General features: G+C 43.6%; 1 protein-coding gene and 1 long non-coding RNA gene across 2 annotated transcripts in view; one reads left to right on the forward strand and one right to left on the reverse strand.

Annotated features, from left to right (window-relative positions):
• Positions 1-14,227, reverse strand: part of LOC144132423 (uncharacterized) — a 29,928-nt gene extending 15,701 nt beyond the window's left edge. Inside the window, exon 1 of the mRNA XM_077664830.1 lies at positions 14,153-14,227. Within this exon, the coding sequence (XP_077520956.1) occupies positions 14,153-14,161 (9 nt within the window). The 5' untranslated portion in view covers positions 14,162-14,227. The remainder of the gene's footprint in view (positions 1-14,152) is intronic.
• A 493-nt stretch (positions 14,228-14,720) lies between these two features.
• On the forward strand, positions 14,721-17,302 carry LOC144132426 (uncharacterized). The gene is made up of 3 exons (XR_013314808.1): positions 14,721-16,252; positions 16,843-16,993; positions 17,203-17,302. It is a non-coding gene; the product is annotated as an uncharacterized LOC144132426 (long non-coding RNA).
• Positions 17,303-17,324: the final 22 nt, after the last annotated feature.

Consider the following 17,324-nt stretch of genomic DNA (forward strand, 5'->3'; position numbering starts at 1 on the left):
CACTCGAAGCCATTTATTGTCCACACACCTTCAGAAGTAAACCGTTTAAGCTAAATTTTATGCGGCATTTTGAGCTCATATATGGCTCAGAGAAGTCAATGGTCTTGTAAATATGATCGATTTACCGCTATGATGCGAGTTTTGGTGTTGTTTTTGATGTTGTAATAATTATAAAATTGATGTCACAGCTATGTACACATGAACACCATATGAAGCTTTTATTTACAACTGACTTCAGTGCAGAAATGATCAGAAAAAAATCTTGTTTGCAAAAATCCACAACTTCCCTGCCATTGCCTTGTTCAGCACCTACTCAATTTAAGGTGCTTTGACGCCTGCCGCTTGCTGTCGCTGGCTCGATTAATGCTCTTCGTGAAAAAATGCAGACGAGTAGTTAGGTAAAATGCAGTTATTTCTGCAGCTATGGTATGAGCGTGCTCAGGGCATCCAAGCTCAGTTTGCTGCTTTTGCTTAGCAAGGTCCAAAACATCAAGCACACTTTCAGAGTGCAGCTCTGAAAGGCTAAAGCAGGTTGTGAATGACTCTTCGAGGTCAGCCACAAATTTAAACAACTTGCTTGAAGGGTAAAGTAACCCACCATTGTCCTTTAAACGGACAAGCTCGGCCATGTTTAAATTGTCCGCTGCCTCCTTGGTGAGCAAAAGAAGGTTAAGACACCGTTCACAACCCGTTTTTAGAACGCATTTCCACGCGACGTAACCAGCAATGTAAAAGGTTAGCCTGCAGTCGCTTGATGCCACAACAATGGAAGAATGGTCAGGCACAGCTTTTGTGAGCAGGGCGTCGGCTGCATCCAAGTTTCCGGCATCGAGAAATCTGTCAATGAGTTTCTCCCTCCCAGTGCAAGTGTCCTGCTCACCAGCATCTGCATTCAAGAGTGAACTTAAAACAGCAGGCTCGCAGTTTCCTCTTGACACAGAGTGTGTAAGATTGCTGAAGCTGAGACAGTTCACTGTAGCAATGAACTGCTGAGGTGTAGGATGAGTATTGACGATGCCAAAAAGATGTTCCACGGGGTCTTGGCTCACCCTGCTTGTCATTACATACTTGAAACCAATGTGTTGAGTCAAGTACTTCAACAGCGACAAGGTACTGCATAGAGCTAACGACGGCTTGCCTCTGGGTATACGCACTTCAACGCCGTCGATTACGTGAACGTAGTCGCGCAATATGAGGTGGGCTTCAAAATGGTGCTCACACACTGCTGATAGTTCCGTGAGGCTCTTGTCGTCCCTTCGCATGTTCCGCTCCCACTTCCCTCGCAACTCGTCGTCTCTTGGTGCGGCAAACAACGATGCTTTAGGCGCGCCCGGGTAGCCGGAGCGGCAGCCTGGCGCAAAACAGTGGGAATCAGTTCTTCTTTTCGCCATAACTTCGTTAAATTCCCTGACACTGATGCTACATAGTTCCTGCTCACTGCTATCCCTACTTAACAGCAAGATACGAACGCTAAAGTAAAATTAACTGCGTGACAGCGCGCGCGCGAAGCCAGTTAAATCACACACCGCATTGCCATGTGCTGCCAACGCGCGCGCCGGAGGCTAGGAAAAGGCGCAGCAGCGCCCCTGGCGGCCGTCAGTGTCAACTCGCTTCAGCCGTGCTGGCCCCAGCAGCCACCGGTCGCGCCACTAGAAAGTATTCTAGTTCACTATAGTCGAGCGTGCCCGGCTGAACAAGGTAGGCGGCTTGGCTTGACTTGGCTGGCTTGGCCCGATGGTCGCGTCGAACGTCACAGTTACGCGAGGTGACGTCACAAATTCTTGAGAATTACTAAAGCCACCTCCCTACGTCACGCTGATGCACAAGCAATGGGTCCGGCTTCTAAGAGCGAGCATTTGTGTTTATGTGTTATGCGCCGGTTGCGTTCAATACTTGCCTGTGATCACCCTTACGTACAGAGGAAGCGTACAACAGGCTTCGCACAATCTTAAAGATATGTTGTCTCTACCCCTTTAATAGCAATGCATTCAATGACATCAACGGAAGAGATTGCCTGTAAGAGCGGTCGCAAAGAATATGACAAGTATCGCCATGCCCTCTTCACTTCCTGCTTGCATATTTACATTGTTAGCCGAAGCGTGTGAAATGGCTTAGATATATAAAAAAAAGATTTAAGGCATTTTTCTAAAATTAATTCTTTTTTTCCAGAATCGCGCAAGATTCCAAAATGGCTCCCACTGATGCAGCGGTGAAAAAAAATGTATAAATACACAAATGAATAAAGTTGAGTAAAGAATTCGACATTTGCTACTGCTGAGCGATGCACATCTTCCACAAATTTTTAGTCATATACAAAATACACCTCTTTCAAATAAAGAACCCATTGTTTCGTGTTAGGCAGCAAAGAAGGCACTATCACGGCCTGTTCTTCCTTTTTTTTTCGAGGAGCTTGCGTTAGAGTTTATTCTGTTGGGTTACCTCCTTACTTTGGCTTACAAAGCGTGAAGTCTCCAAGTGGAGCCTATAAGGAATCGCTCAGTGCGGCACCATTGTAAAAGGACTCCAGAGTGATAAAACGTTCTGAGTCGTCTGGCAGGAGTTTTGTGCAACACAATTGCATATCGCTTGCTGGAGATCACGTTTCGTATAAGTTCACACGGCGTATTCAGATTCGAGTGATGCTATGAATACATTATGCAGATTGAGTAGTCTGCCGAAACCAATCTCATGAAACCTGTCTTATCTGAAAGGAGAGACGACGATAAAAAGAAGCAGCGCCAAGCACTAAACTCACCGAAAGCGGTGCTGACAGTGGGAAGCAAAATGAAGTTTCATGATGGCTACAAGTGGAGACAGCACGATGGAACCTGTCCCGCAGCGGCTCCTATTGATACCCACTGGAACAATAGCGTTAAAGAAGCCTTTACGCCATCAGTCGTTGTGATCTTTACAGATATGCTAGATAAAGCGGACCAATCAGAAACCCGCCCCCGTGGACAGTGTTTTGAAGGAATTCATTCCCCTATTGAACCCTTCGAAATTTATCATTGGCGGCAGCCACGTCCAACATCCGGTGGTGATAGCATGCACGCGGTGTCATTCGCCGGCTGTCGTAGCTAAGATAGGGCTAATAGATTGCGCCGCTAAGAGATTGAAGGTACAGTACAAAGGTACCGCCCCTCTAAAGGAATATCAGGGCGCTCCATCGCCTTCAATGTAATGAGTAGAGCACTCATGCAGAGCATAATTTATATGGGCAGTGCATTGAATTATCTGCTCCCAAGCAAAGAGGTCGTACATTTTAATAAAGCCTCGAAATGTACGTAGCCATTAAAACTAGAATAAAACATAACTCTAATATGTTGCCTAAATTCTGGGAAAAGTTTCACGTTCATGATTAAACTGCGCGAAAGAAACAGGGACAAAAGGCAAGAAAACACCTACCTGTTTCCCTGTTTCTGTCCTGTTTATGTCCCTGTTTCTTTCGCGCAGTTTAATCATAAACGAGAAGCACCAACTAGCCCGCCAGAAAACCCTTCTTGGGAAAAGTTTTGTTAGACATCTAATTGAACTCTGTGGTGAGAACGTGATTATCGCATTATTTCTCGTTATTTGTTATCACTCTTTTCTTTTTTTAGAATTTCAATTTTGGTGGCTTAACTTTTATTCTAATGGGAACGACCGGCCGCAGTTCAAGCGACGGCATTATGTATATTTTTACATGTTATTATTTTTTTGGTTCTGGCACGCACTTTGGCGTTATATTGCTGCGAGTGTTTGTGATGTTAGTTTTTTCACACTCGAAGCCGCCGGCAAGAGGCTTTATCAATTCCTAAGCGACGCGAGATGCTGCCAGGTTTTTATCGAACATTGCAGCCACGCGTAATCACTTTAAAAATGTTAGCGATGGTAGTAGTTGTTTTCGCATTAAGCACCGATGACGCCACCTGCCTCAAGCCGAAGTTATGACAAACGATGACGCTGGATGCCGATTTTTTCGCAGTGGTGCTTCCAATGCTCTAGCAATAACAGGGGCTAATGTGAGTATATTTACTTCTGTATTACGCTTACTAGTAAAGGATAATTAACAATGGCTATTGCGTGAGGGGCATGGAAGAAGGAGGTTGGTGGGTATGGCCCCAAGAGCACCAATTTGAAACTAGGTGGAATTCAGAACTCTTTGTACCCTTAACATCCGTGTCAACTATTATCCCGCAAAACACGCTGAAGAAATAAAAAAAAATTTCCATGTTAGTAACAGCATACTGGCGAGAATCGCTCCTGCAACCATGTCTTGGCAGTCCTACTGGAGCATGCCATAAAGGAATGGCAATGGATTCCGAGTTTATTTCAAGCAACCATACCCCACACAAACAATAATGAAGTGCGATGCATAGTTTCACCATGTTGAGTCGTCGGGAACGCTTTTGAAAGTAGTCGCAGGTGTGGTGTACCGCGATTTTTGCCAAGGCGTCGCAAGAACCTGTAACTCTTCCTTTTAGCGAGAATTCTGTGATCTGTCGAAATGATAACAGCAACACTGCCATTTATAAAATATCTGTCTTGCTATGAGTTCATGCATGGCAACTAGGCGTTTGACGCGCTAAGCAATTTTGCGCAAGGAACGCGGAAAAACTAGGGAAATATGACTATCAGTCCTCTTTACGATTCTTAATATTCAACATTTTTATTTGACGCCTGTTCGAACAGAATTGATTGGCTTCTATATCATTCACATACATTTTTTGCAGTTAGCCCAGTCTCAAAATCTCAAAAAACAAACTTAAGAAAAACGGCAGTGAAACTTGTCAGGAAATATTCCGCTTTTAGTAGAAAAGTGGCACGCAAAAAACTACACATTTATTATCTTTACAGGAAGGAGCCTGGCTCACTTTCTCTTCTCGCTTGCTGTCATCATCGTTGTCAGCGCAAAATAATAATGGACGGCAATTTATGGGCGTTAAGAAAGTGGAATTAGCACCAACAGACACACTGTGACTTTTACCACGCAGATTGCATGCCTTCCTCGCAGGCAGTGAATTAAACACACACTTCCAAAACTTCATTTCTGGGTTTGCGCATGAGCAAGGCATATAAAATGGCAAGCTCTCCTCGCCGTCTTGTGTGGACTTTGCTATCAGCTGGAAGGGAGGAGCTGGAGTTGCGAGCGAAGTTTATTTCTGAAGGGTAATCTTGGAATGCACCTGAGGCTGCGTAGGGGAGATTTTATTTACAGTAAAATATCTTGTTTTGGTGCTCTGTGCTTGAGTGGACTTAAGATCACTAGGCAGGCAAAGCTGTCCAGCGGGTCTAAAATTATTATGCACAAAATTAAAGCAATATTCACAAGTCTAGGAACTGAACAGCTGTTTATGATTGATAGCATGGTGCTGGAAGTGGTAAGGGAATACATACATTCAAGGCAGGCAGTGAAGTGACCGAAGATCCGGGTGGCGAGAATGAAATATCCTGAAGAATAAGAATTGGATGGAGCGCATTTGGCAGGCTTACTAAGATAATGAATACCAGTTTCCCCTTATCTCTCAAGAGAAAAGAACTTAAGAGCTGTATTCTTACCGGCACTAACCTGTAGGCCCAAAACGTTGAGCATAACCAAAAGCGCTGAACTTAAATTGAGGACAGCGCAACGAGCTGTGGAAATTAAAATTATCGGTGTTATGTTCAGAGACAGGGGGAGGATAGAGTGGGACAGGAAACAAACACTGGTTTATGTCATCATAGTTGAAATCAAGAATATATGGGCTTGGGCAGGTCATTGAATGCGAAGAGAAGATAAGCGATGGTAATCAACGGTAAGAGGCTGGATTCCAAGAGAAGGCAAGCCTAGCAGTGCGCGGCAGAAAATTAGGGGCGGATGAGGTTAAGATGGTTGCTGGTGTAAGGTGGTCGCAGCTGGCAAAGGACAGAGGGATAATCGGAGATATATCGGAGAGGAAGAAAGGAAGGGAGGCCTCTGACATTGCTGGCACATACCCACTACGAGAGAGTGGTCAAGACGCAGGTGGTTAATTGCTGGATACACGAAAGTTTTGATGGGAAAAGGAGTGGTAATAGTAGGCGTCGGTCCTGCAGAGGGCGTAGTCAGGCAACTGATGATGAGTATCAACTTCCTTTAACATGTACTGTAAATGGAGCGTTCTGGAGCCCCTGCGTTTCTTGCTGGTTTTTTGTGATGATGGATCAAATAGAGCGCCTGTTCGGCTGAACCTTCCTTCCTGAGTGTCCTTTTTAACGCAGCTCAGGGCAAAAGTCTGTGAACGGAGTCCAAAATTTTCGGTGTTTCTTCAGGAACGGGTTCTATAGGAGGGTAAGATGATATCGAATGGAAGTAGCCATGCATGCTTGAAAGTGCGCTGCATATCAGGCTGTTGTTGCAAAGATTACGAGAATAGAAGAATAGAACCAGGTACTGCACGAGAATTTTTGCGCTGGCAGCGAAACCTCAAATTTGTTGTGAATAGACAGACCATTAAATAAACCACTAGACAAATTCATGCACATCATACGTCATACGACAATGAATGACAGCGCGAATTTATTGAATAGTCAACAAACTATGCCGCCGGCACAATTCAACGAAGTCATTGATTCATTAGTACACTCTTCAGAACAAATTCGGCTTTAATTCATGCAAACCCTGAATGACGAGTGTGTGGACATACATGTGTTCTGCACCGTATTTTCCTGCCACGTGCTCTCGCCGAGCGTTGTCAGAGACGTAACATCTTTGCAATTCTCTTTTTTCGCTTCGCATGACCGCCACGGTGACTCGGCGACATTGGAGTTTGGCTGGTGATGCAAAGGTCCTGGATTGCATCCAGGCTATGACAGCTGTACTTTGATGGAGAGGACATACGAAAACTCAGGTGTGCTATGCGATGTCAGCGTACGTTAAAGAAGCCCAGGTGGTCTAAATTGTGGCGAAGCACTCTACTGGTACGTCCCTCATTACTCATGCCCTGATTCGGGACGTTAAACCGCACCATTCACAAGTTCACAATTTTTTCGCTTCTCTTTTGTACGGTCGGCACCAGCGTCGTCAGAATGAATGACGTCATCTTGAAACTTAATGTATTCTATCGGTTTCGCTTACACTCTAGACCAGTAGGCAATCGTGGCTGCCGGTTGAAAGCCAACAGTCTAGAAAACTACTCATCGGTAACCCACATTCTCTGAGGTACCGTGCGCAGCGTTCGTAAACGTCTGGATGTGTACGCTGACAGTACTTTAAATTGTTGCGAAAACACATGAGTCTGGCGAGAACCGAACGTTTAGGGCGAAGTGGGTGCCGAAGAAGCCTCGAAAGCTGAGTCGTCAGGTTCTAATTGACGATAGCCTCCTGAAAAGTATCGCATTTTTCATCTTCGACATGTTCTTCCTCACACGAAAAGTACACATATTAAATGCTAGCGAAGTATACAATAACATGAGCTTCTGCTTTACTGCGTCTATCTAGGTTAGCTAGAGGACCTAACTGCCCTGAATATATGCGTGATTTACTGTGGTAGAAAGTAGTGAAAGAAGAGGTGAAAAGCGCATAATTAAAAATTTTATTTGGATATATCAATTTTTTTTGGTTGGTGTATCACTAAAATCGTAAATTATAAGACGATTTAGGGAAAAACTTTCAGGCATTAGAATTGGGCAGACTGTGCTGGTGGATGCACTGTAGGGTTGGTAGTCAGCACCAACAAAGTTTGAGTCGTTTTCTAGTACAGCTGGCTTTACGGCCAGATAGCGCACGGCTATCACGTAAACTGTATAATTGCAGAAGCAAAAACGATGCGAAGAAAACTCGTTTCACAACTCATCTTAAAGCTCACTTGTAAGTCGCACCGCTGTTTGTTGAAAATCAACGCAGTAAATTCTGCACAAACCCATTCCTTACGTAATATCGCGATCAAAATAATGGGGACGCATATTTTCGGAGACAATTTTGTTGCGGCTCTACCTCGTGACTCCGTCGAATGGTCCATTTCCATCTGATAGATCGTGTTTGTGTCTTTATACCGTGACGCATTTCAGGTGATTGGGTGACGTGACTGTGCCGCAATTTTTTTCCGTACACTCGCGTGGCGTTAATCTCGAAGAAATCACAGATCAAGCATGCAGCCCGAGATATTTTCTATTTTTTATTTTTATTTGGTGCCCATGAAAGTAGAAAAAGAAACTATGCCCTCTTTAACTAGTGCAGGCTGTTTTGAGATTTGCTAGTGCTGCTCTTAAATTTAGACATAACAGATCTTGAACTTGCGTGCTCAGTGCATTGTCAACTTAACGCCCTTAACCTGTGCGCCCGCTATGATGAACGCCGTAGTTGAGAACTTGGGACTAAATTAAACCACCTCGTGTTTTTGAGGCGTGCTGATAGTGCACATGACGTAGGCGTATTGACATATCGCCGTCAGCAAATACGTTTGCCGCGGCTGGGATTTCACCCCGCAACCTTGAAGTTCCAAGTCCATTAACGTGATGCGGCGATCGCTTCCGTTATTCAGAAAATGCGACTTCGTCCTCTGTAGTTTTCTGTGGGGCGGGAATCGAACACAGGGCGTTTGGACTGTGAGATAGGCATGCTAACAAAAAGGCACAATGCTCTTTTTTAACATATTATTTATTACACTGATGTTGTGGTCTATTTACTTGAACAATTTACAGAGCTTTTACGAAATGCCACGGGAAACATCTAAATAAGACAGAGCACGGGACCACTAGGCGGGAGCTAAGGATAGGAACATCACCAAAAGGGAGTGCCACTCCCGTTTAGAGTCGGTCTTTACATACACTTGCCTCAGTTGAACAATCATTTGGCTCAAATGAGATTTTGTCGAAACAATCGATTCGCAGTGGCGGTCCATCATTCTATTTGTCTATGAGCTGGGCAGTCAAACCACAAAAAACATATCAGCAGGTTCATCAACGTATTTTGCACAACGCTGAGTGATCGTATGACATAAAGGTCAAGTAAAATCTCTTTTTCAAGGTGCGCTGCAAGACATCCAGGGGTTAATTACATGTGGTAAAGCAGTGCTCAGTTATTTCGGGAACATAAAGGAGGCGGCAGTTCACAGATGGCACAAAAGGGCCTTTTTGCTGAAACCAAATGTTGACTGGCAGTGTTTCCGTATTTAGCTTAGGGCACGCTGAAAGAAACATTTTTGGCACCCGCGTAAGGACTTCATGTCCTGGCAATAAAAAGTGAGTTGAGCGGTAAATAGGAGCAGGCAAAATGCGTTCTAATTATGATCGACTCTCGGAAGAAGATTCTTCTGACATTTTGCGGCGTTAAAATTCATTCAAACGTGACTGCAGTGAACGCATAGGATTCCTCAGCCGGGCTTTATTGATCTAAATAAGTCATTAGCCCATCTCAAGAGTATACGGCCTATCTTTAAAAAAGTCAGAGGGAAAGCTTTATGGGTTAGTACGAAGGCCACGGGAGATCCAGCCGTCCGATCGGTACCTGTTCCCTTTTCAATACCAAGGAAGCAAAATTGTGTTTTAACAGCACCCGAATTGAGAAAAACTAGAAATTGATGACAACCAGGCGCACATTTCTCTTTTGTTGTTTCTTGCACAAGAGAAACGCTGCTACTGATGCACAAAGAATTATATAACTTCATGTATGTGTAAGTAAACGACGCAACGATCCAGTAGCTCAGCATGGTACTGGCATGACACAACTATTACACAATTTCCTCTTATGAATAGTAGCAAGCTGATAATTGTGAGTTATGAGCACGTTGGAAACGCTATTCTGCCCATAATTATTCTGCAGCAGATTCACACAGGTGCTCCTGAATTGCCAATACTCTCTGCTGTTAATACTCCTAATCTTTTGCTGCCTATTATCAACTACAGTTCGCTTCCCAGACTTCGAAACAATATTTTAGCTTAAGTTGTAGTATTTCTCAAACACTGTTATACTTTGGCTCTTAAGGTCCTCAATCATGCTCTCTCAGTGAAAAGTGTAGCTACTAGGTTTGGCAATGATATCAGGAGATCTTCTATTTGCTGGTGGGAGAACTGCAGGTTATACCACAATTAACTTAATAATATCAATACCATACAGGCGAGTAAAGAAAGCAAGAACTACAGAGTGGATAATAGCGGTACTTCTCATGAACTCTGCTGAAAAGCAATCGCCTGGAGCATTTCTAATTTGATGCGCGTTTCTATGCACCCTGTCTCGCACTATGAAATTATAGCATTTTATCGCGCCATCCATATTATGACGCCTTTGCACAGCTTTTGAAGAGAATAATGCTCCGCTATAAGAACAGCGCGAGAAGTTTCGCCACCAGACTTTCAGGTGGTGGCAGTCTAGACAATGATGAGATAGCTGGCACCCTATGAGCACCGGATGCGAAGCTTGATATCAGATTGCTGACGTCGATGGCCTCGGCGACCGCCCAGATGGTATTACGGAAAATTCACTGCAAGCTCCGAAAGAAAAAACACAGGGGGGGGGGGGGTGATTACAGCGGTCACGATAATATATTGCAACATGTGCGCAACATCAAGGCACGGCTGTCATTGGACAAGAAAAAGGGACGTGTCCAACATCTGATGTGCAATCATATTCATCGAGGAATCTGTAAGCTCTTCAGAAGAAAGAATGTCTAGAGGAGTGTGTTGAAATGATTCCCTGTCTACCGTTAGAGGACCGCTGGAAAATTGCTCTCCGCCTTTGCAGCGGAGACGACGAAAGCTTCTGGCCATGTCTAAAAGCAAAAAGATTACTGTTGTTGATATGTATGTTTGTGCGCAAATAAAGCACATAACAAACTTACCGCAATCTAAAATTTTAGATCTGTTTATTCCTTGCTGTGAGAGACAGAAATATATAGGTTGAAACTAATAAATAGTTGCTAGCCTCGTACTGCATCAATATCCTGCATCCATAGGCGGTTTTGAATAAGGTCCGGTTCACCCCAATCTCTCACCCTGAGCAAATTTGTCAAATATCGCGTTTTATCTGAGCACTGACTGCACATCAGCCGTCAGGGAAATATGCGTTGCCACAACAAAAACCTAACGACGCAACCGGGTAAAGGAAAATGTCTTCTACATATTCCATGCCGGTGTTCTTCGCTAATATTTGCTTAAGGCCTGTATGTACTGTTCTTACTTATAGGTTACCGTCACAATCTCAACTTAAACGCGAATAGTACATTTCATAAGCGAGAGGACTGAATAAAAGGACGGTCTGGGCCTTTCTTCAGTGCTTGCAAGAACTGTTTTATGAGCGTTGCTCACACTAACAACATCTTGCCCCAGGGTGGTGAAAAATTATGACAGCTCAAGCGCAGTCCAAGGAAAAAACCGCACATCAGCAGTTTGTTTTACATTTTACAAGGACTTTTATAGATGTTCGTCATCATTAGCATCATAAAAAATTAATAAACCCTTCACGGTTTTCTGCTTGGACACAACATAACATGACAGTAAAATATTTATTGGCTTAGGCACTTGTCTTTTCATTACTTTATGCTTTGGGCTCAGCACGCATTGCGCCTCATATTTGAGATGTAAGACAATTCGCATTCTGCGATTATATATATAGCGCTCTGAACAAATATTCTTTCACCCACTGCATCGCTTGAGACTTCTTCAAAGTGGTTGCCACAGAAAGGTATCAACTTTTACTTCATTTACCAAATTTACCAGTCCTTGTACATAACCTCTTAAAGTGGGCAGAATGCTTTTTACTCACAGCTAAACATTTATTACTGCCGTTGTGAGGAATTTCTGCACAGTCATGAGCATTATGAGAAAGAAAAAACATTTTGCACAAAATTGCAAATTTTCTGGTTATTTATACCTTGAATTTCAGAACAAATTTTCTATATCATACGCCAATAGGAAGCCAAGCCAGAAAGAAGAAAAATTGTGCATGTCACACAAAATAACCGTGTTAGCAATAAATGATTGCTCATTGTTCTCTATATGATACCTTAGCAAAAAAAATGCGTGAATGTCGTACTAATTGCGTGTTATTTTGTTCATATGCTTAATTACCAAAACGAATGCTCCCTAAGTATGCCAGGATGAATATTTTGTATATTGTTACAAATATGTCATAAATAGAACTTTCGCCCGCTTAGAATACTCGTTATACATTAAAAATACGCAAAAATCAAACTATACATCTCTTACACAGCATTAAAAATAACTAAAATGTAAAGCTGCGATGTAAATCTTCCTGATGTCTTCAGTCTTCTCTAGTCCGGTTGGGAAAGTCCTGTACAAGCTGTTAGTGTCTTAGTTTCGCAATAAATGAGAAAGCCTCAAGCATAGCCTCTCAATCAGGACTGCGTGCATTGTACTAACCGTTTAAAATTACTGTCGGCATTGGTCATAGCTATCTGCTCAGTGAAATCAGATGTAGAGTACACACCTCAAGATATCTTGCTTGGTTTTACTCTTCCCTAATAACATTATTGACATTGCGTGTGCCATTTCTTCTCACAACCATTTCAATGCAGTTCAATGCGGTGTTTCTGTTTAAAAAACTGTCACTTATGGCTATAGTGGCCTTGGGCATGTTTACGTGAACCCCTCAAGGTCGCGCGAGTATTGCTGAAGAAATCAGAAGATTATAAGGTGAAAAACAATTCAGGCTTATAAATTGCTTCCAGCCAGCCTATATAATGCCGAAATAACACTACCCTACCATGTTCTTATTTCTGCCCATCCAGCATGGAAGAACCAGATCGAAGATCCACACGTATTATTTTGGCAACAACTCTACAAGTACGCTTGTGTACTTGCGCCATACTTTGCCCAATGTTCCGTGATTTAATATATAAACCCTAATTTTGGCACACTACCCGTTAGAGTTTTGTTACTTTTGCTCAGCGTGACTGAAACTATTTGGGTCATTTATTTTTCTCTGCCAGGATAGCGGGCATGAAAACTGAACTTTTTATTTGGTTGTTCTCTTCCCTCCTTTTACATAACGGGTAAACACATGTCACAAAAGAAAACATTTCATTTGAGTTACATATGCTTTACTATATGACATGTGTGTTTTATATCTGTTACACCAACATAAAACACGAATAACTCCTCGCCGTCATTTTTTTTTGTTCAGTTTTGTCAGACCGATCGCATAAATATAACCACATTCCTGCAAAAGCCATTCATGTTCGGATACATTGGGAAACTTGGGGTATTTTATGCATGAATTTGTCAAAAAAAGAATTGAATAAGCAATAGACTTGCAATTGTTAATGACCGAATTGCATTGTCCGCCCCTATGTTGTTCCACTCGTAAACACCCGCGCACTTAATGCGTTTAGCATTTAGGGTATAATACAGTACATTATTATTTTGCTTATTATTATTGTCACGTAGTGGTGACGGCAGTTGAAGCAGCGATGAAGATGGACACAAGGTCGTCTATAAGAAAACTGTTTATTGGGCTGACTTGCACCCAAAATGGACTGAATCACTCGGCGGCGGCGAAGCGACAAACGGTCTCGGCGGTCGTCGAACAGAATGCCCGCCGCTGTCGGCCGTGCTCAATTTCAGGCTGATAGCGAACTTTCAAGATAAAGCGTGCAAAGTTACTAGAACATTCCGGAACAACGTAGGATCAGCGCTGCCAGGTTGCGATCAATCGAGATAAATCTACTCACGTCTTGCGTCGCAAATAAAGCGATAAAGTTGTGTAGCGGCAGATTTGAAGAATGAGCAAAAACTGCAAATGTTCGCGGCAGTATAATACCGATACAGTATAACAGTTATAGCGATACAATAGTGGTGCGGGATAGGCCATTATTCTTCTTCATTCTTTTGCCTCAACATACGTGATCTCCAGCAAGCGATATGCAATTGTGTTGCACAAAACTCCTGCCAGACGACTCAGAACGTTTTATCACTCTGGAGTCCTTTTACAATGGTGCCGCACTGAGCGATTCCTTATAGGCTCCACTTGGAGACTTCACGCTTTGTAAGCCAAAGTAAGGAGGTAACCCAACAGAATAAACTCTAACGCAAGCTCCTCGAAAAAAAAAGGAAGAACAGGCCTTGATAGTGCCTTCTTTGCTGCCTAACACGAAACAATGGGTTCTTTATTTGAAAGAGGTGTATTTTGTATATGACTAAAAATTTGTGGAAGATGTGCATCGCTCAGCAGTAGCAAATGTCGAATTCTTTACTCAACTTTATTCATTTGTGTATTTATACATTTTTTTTCACCGCTGCATCAGTGGGAGCCATTTTGGAATCTTGCGCGATTCTGGAAAAAAAGAATTAATTTTAGAAAAATGCCTTAAATCTTTTTTTTATATATCTAAGCCATTTCACACGCTTCGGCTAACAATGTAAATATGCAAGCAGGAAGTGAAGAGGGCATGGCGATACTTGTCATATTCTTTGCGACCGCTCTTACAGGCAATCTCTTCCGTTGATGTCATTGAATGCATTGCTATTAAAGGGGTAGAGACAACATATCTTTAAGATTGTGCGAAGCCTGTTGTACGCTTCCTCTGTACGTAAGGGTGATCACAGGCAAGTATTGAACGCAACCGGCGCATAACACATAAACACAAATGCTCGCTCTTAGAAGCCGGACCCATTGCTTGTGCATCAGCGTGACGTAGGGAGGTGGCTTTAGTAATTCTCAAGAATTTGTGACGTCACCTCGCGTAACTGTGACGTTCGACGCGACCATCGGGCCAAGCCAGCCAAGTCAAGCCAAGCCGCCTACCTTGTTCAGCCGGGCACGCTCGACGAACCGACGGTTCGTAATCAGGCAACCACTACTGGCACGGTGTAGTGGTAGTCCAGCCGCAAGCGTAGCGCTGCTTTTATTGCACGTTTTTCGTAGGCAAAACAAAGGCAGCTGCCGAACTTGCACAGTTTGCCGTTGTCTCCATTCAGCGTGATTGCCTGCCTGTACAGCTTTGTTTGTGCCCAGTGGCTTCGTGGAGCGCTAATCGCCATGCCTTCGTTTACCTGCGTCGTGGACTCCTGCCACAGTAAGACAGGTACCGAAGCTGCGTTTCACAAGTTTCCCCGTGATGCTGCGCAGAGGCAAGCGTGGATAAACTTTGTGCGTGCCACCGGGCGCCTGTATTGGACACCGGGCAAGTCAAGCGTAATATACTCGTTGCACTTCGAGTTGAGCAGCTACCAGCTCAATCCAGCATACCTCGCTAGCTTTGGTATTGCAACGAAGCGCTTTCTGAGACCTGGCACCGTGCCGACCTTGTACCGCGCAGCCGCCCTGCGTCTTCTCGCTGCCAAGGATCAAGAAGTTGGACCAACATCGCCAAAGCGGCAGCTGTGTGCCGCATACATTCTTGGTGTCTGCGTGCATGGTGTGGTGCGGCTCAGTGAAGGCCACAATTCCGAGTTCTGTCAAATTTTGCGCAGTGCGTTGTTGATGATGCTAACGGCCTTGCCGACTGCAGTGACATCGCAGGCATGGACGAGACGTTGCAATTGTCGACGTTGGACTACTCGGCTTCGAGCAAACTCGTTGGCTTGGGTTCTTTCGTGCTGCTGTATAACTATTTCTCTGGCTGGATGCTTACCTCAGTGTCGTGGTAGCGCAGGAAAGCACGCAAAACAAAAACGGCGCGAACACAATCGAGCCGTGCTCTGATCTTCGCGACCTAGTAGAGCGCCTTGGAAGCACTGGCTGTCCCTTCGTAATCTGGCTATCTTGATTCTGCTGGCCTGCCATGCGCGGGACATTCCATTAGACGCGGTGTTTCTGAATTGAGAGGGCCACTCTCGAAGGCGAAAATATTGATGGTTTCCTCTCTCTCTTACATTCCCAAGCATATATTTTAACCCACATAACTGGTGATGAAAAGCCTAGCAGCTCCAGCCCAAGCTGACTTCGTGTTCTTGACGTTCATTCATACAGCACAGACTGATTTCCATCATTGTACCTTTGGTACAGAAACATACACCCATATAGAGTATGACTGGCCTGCCAAAAAGGCACTTTGACATTTTAGAAAATTTTCTGCTGTCATAGTAAAGAATGTCTGATATATGCGTAAATGCCTGATTATATATATTGTACCCTTGCATTCAGCTGTCATGCACAATTTTTTTTTCATTTTAGCACTCGAGTTTAACTGTCAAACACTATCACTGGCACACACAGTGCCCGCACAAACTCCACCTGACAAGTGTGATGCTCCGACGCAGTGCACAGTGCAAGTGGCATTGAAGTCCACCCAAGTGGCATTCACGCCAAAAACTAGAAGTGTTGGTGTGCGAACAGCAGATGCAACAATGACAGCTGGTATGTATGAAAAAGAGCATTTCTCTGTTTTGTTTTTTCATTTCAAGGAAGCATGTTGCAGTGCATGCACCGTGATATATGAACACATGAACCAAATGTACTTGCAGTTACTTATCTATGTTACACTACTTGATTGTAGTGTGGTGTAGAATTTTCAAGTGCACTAATGTGAGGTTTCGTTTGGGCTCATCACAGTTCATGTCTATTGTTGCTTGAGGAGCACCGTTTTGTTAGCAAGCATGTCAGTCCTAAGTTTGTCTTTAAAAACTAACGGAAAATTAGCAAGTTATTCAGGTATTTGTTGCTAGGGAGTCGCCTCAAGAATTGAAGTGCAATGTATGCCCAGAAGTTCGAAACAAGAGTAAAATATTGCAGGAAAAAAACAGCTGTCACATGCACCTGTGGTGTGAAACTACAAATATGCAACAAGAGGGTGATTTCCCGTCTGCTTTGGCCAGTTGATGTAAATAAACATAATGCATTTCTTACACTATGCTGTCTGCTCGCTTGTGATGCACGTTCACCTTTCTAGCAGTTTACTGTTACCATGTTCACAAGCTGCATATTTTCTCTAATTTTCTTAATTGCAGACTGTCAGACTGAACTCACAGCCGCAGACATTATGTTCCAAGAGGAGACGGGACGACGGTCTTCATCACCACAATGTAAAGACTTGTCTCTGACATCTGATGATGATCCACATGACACCACCTACCAGCCGAGCTTAGACAGCTCAGCAGCGTAAGTGTGTTAAATCTAGTGGAGCATGTACTTTTTTTGGTGTTTTCTTAGGTGCAGTTGCTTCAAAACAAGCTTTGTTTAGCAACAACCTTGGAAGGCAATTATATGCACAGTAGCCACTGCATACTATCTTTTCTTGAGCTTTATGGTAGTCATACGTTGTGCACATCCTTTCGTTATGTGCATGACAATACCAAACTGCCTTGCAGGTCGGCCCCTGAACCATCAACTGCTCGTAAATTTATTGTCTGTGAGGATTGCTTGCTGCAGTTGACCAACTTCTGAAGGGAATGCCACCACCCTGCGCAGTCGTCTCTAAAGGCATGTAAAT

This window comes from Amblyomma americanum, chromosome 5 (assembly GCF_052857255.1).
Source record: "Amblyomma americanum isolate KBUSLIRL-KWMA chromosome 5, ASM5285725v1, whole genome shotgun sequence".
In the NCBI taxonomy this organism is placed as follows: domain Eukaryota; kingdom Metazoa; phylum Arthropoda; class Arachnida; order Ixodida; family Ixodidae; genus Amblyomma; species Amblyomma americanum.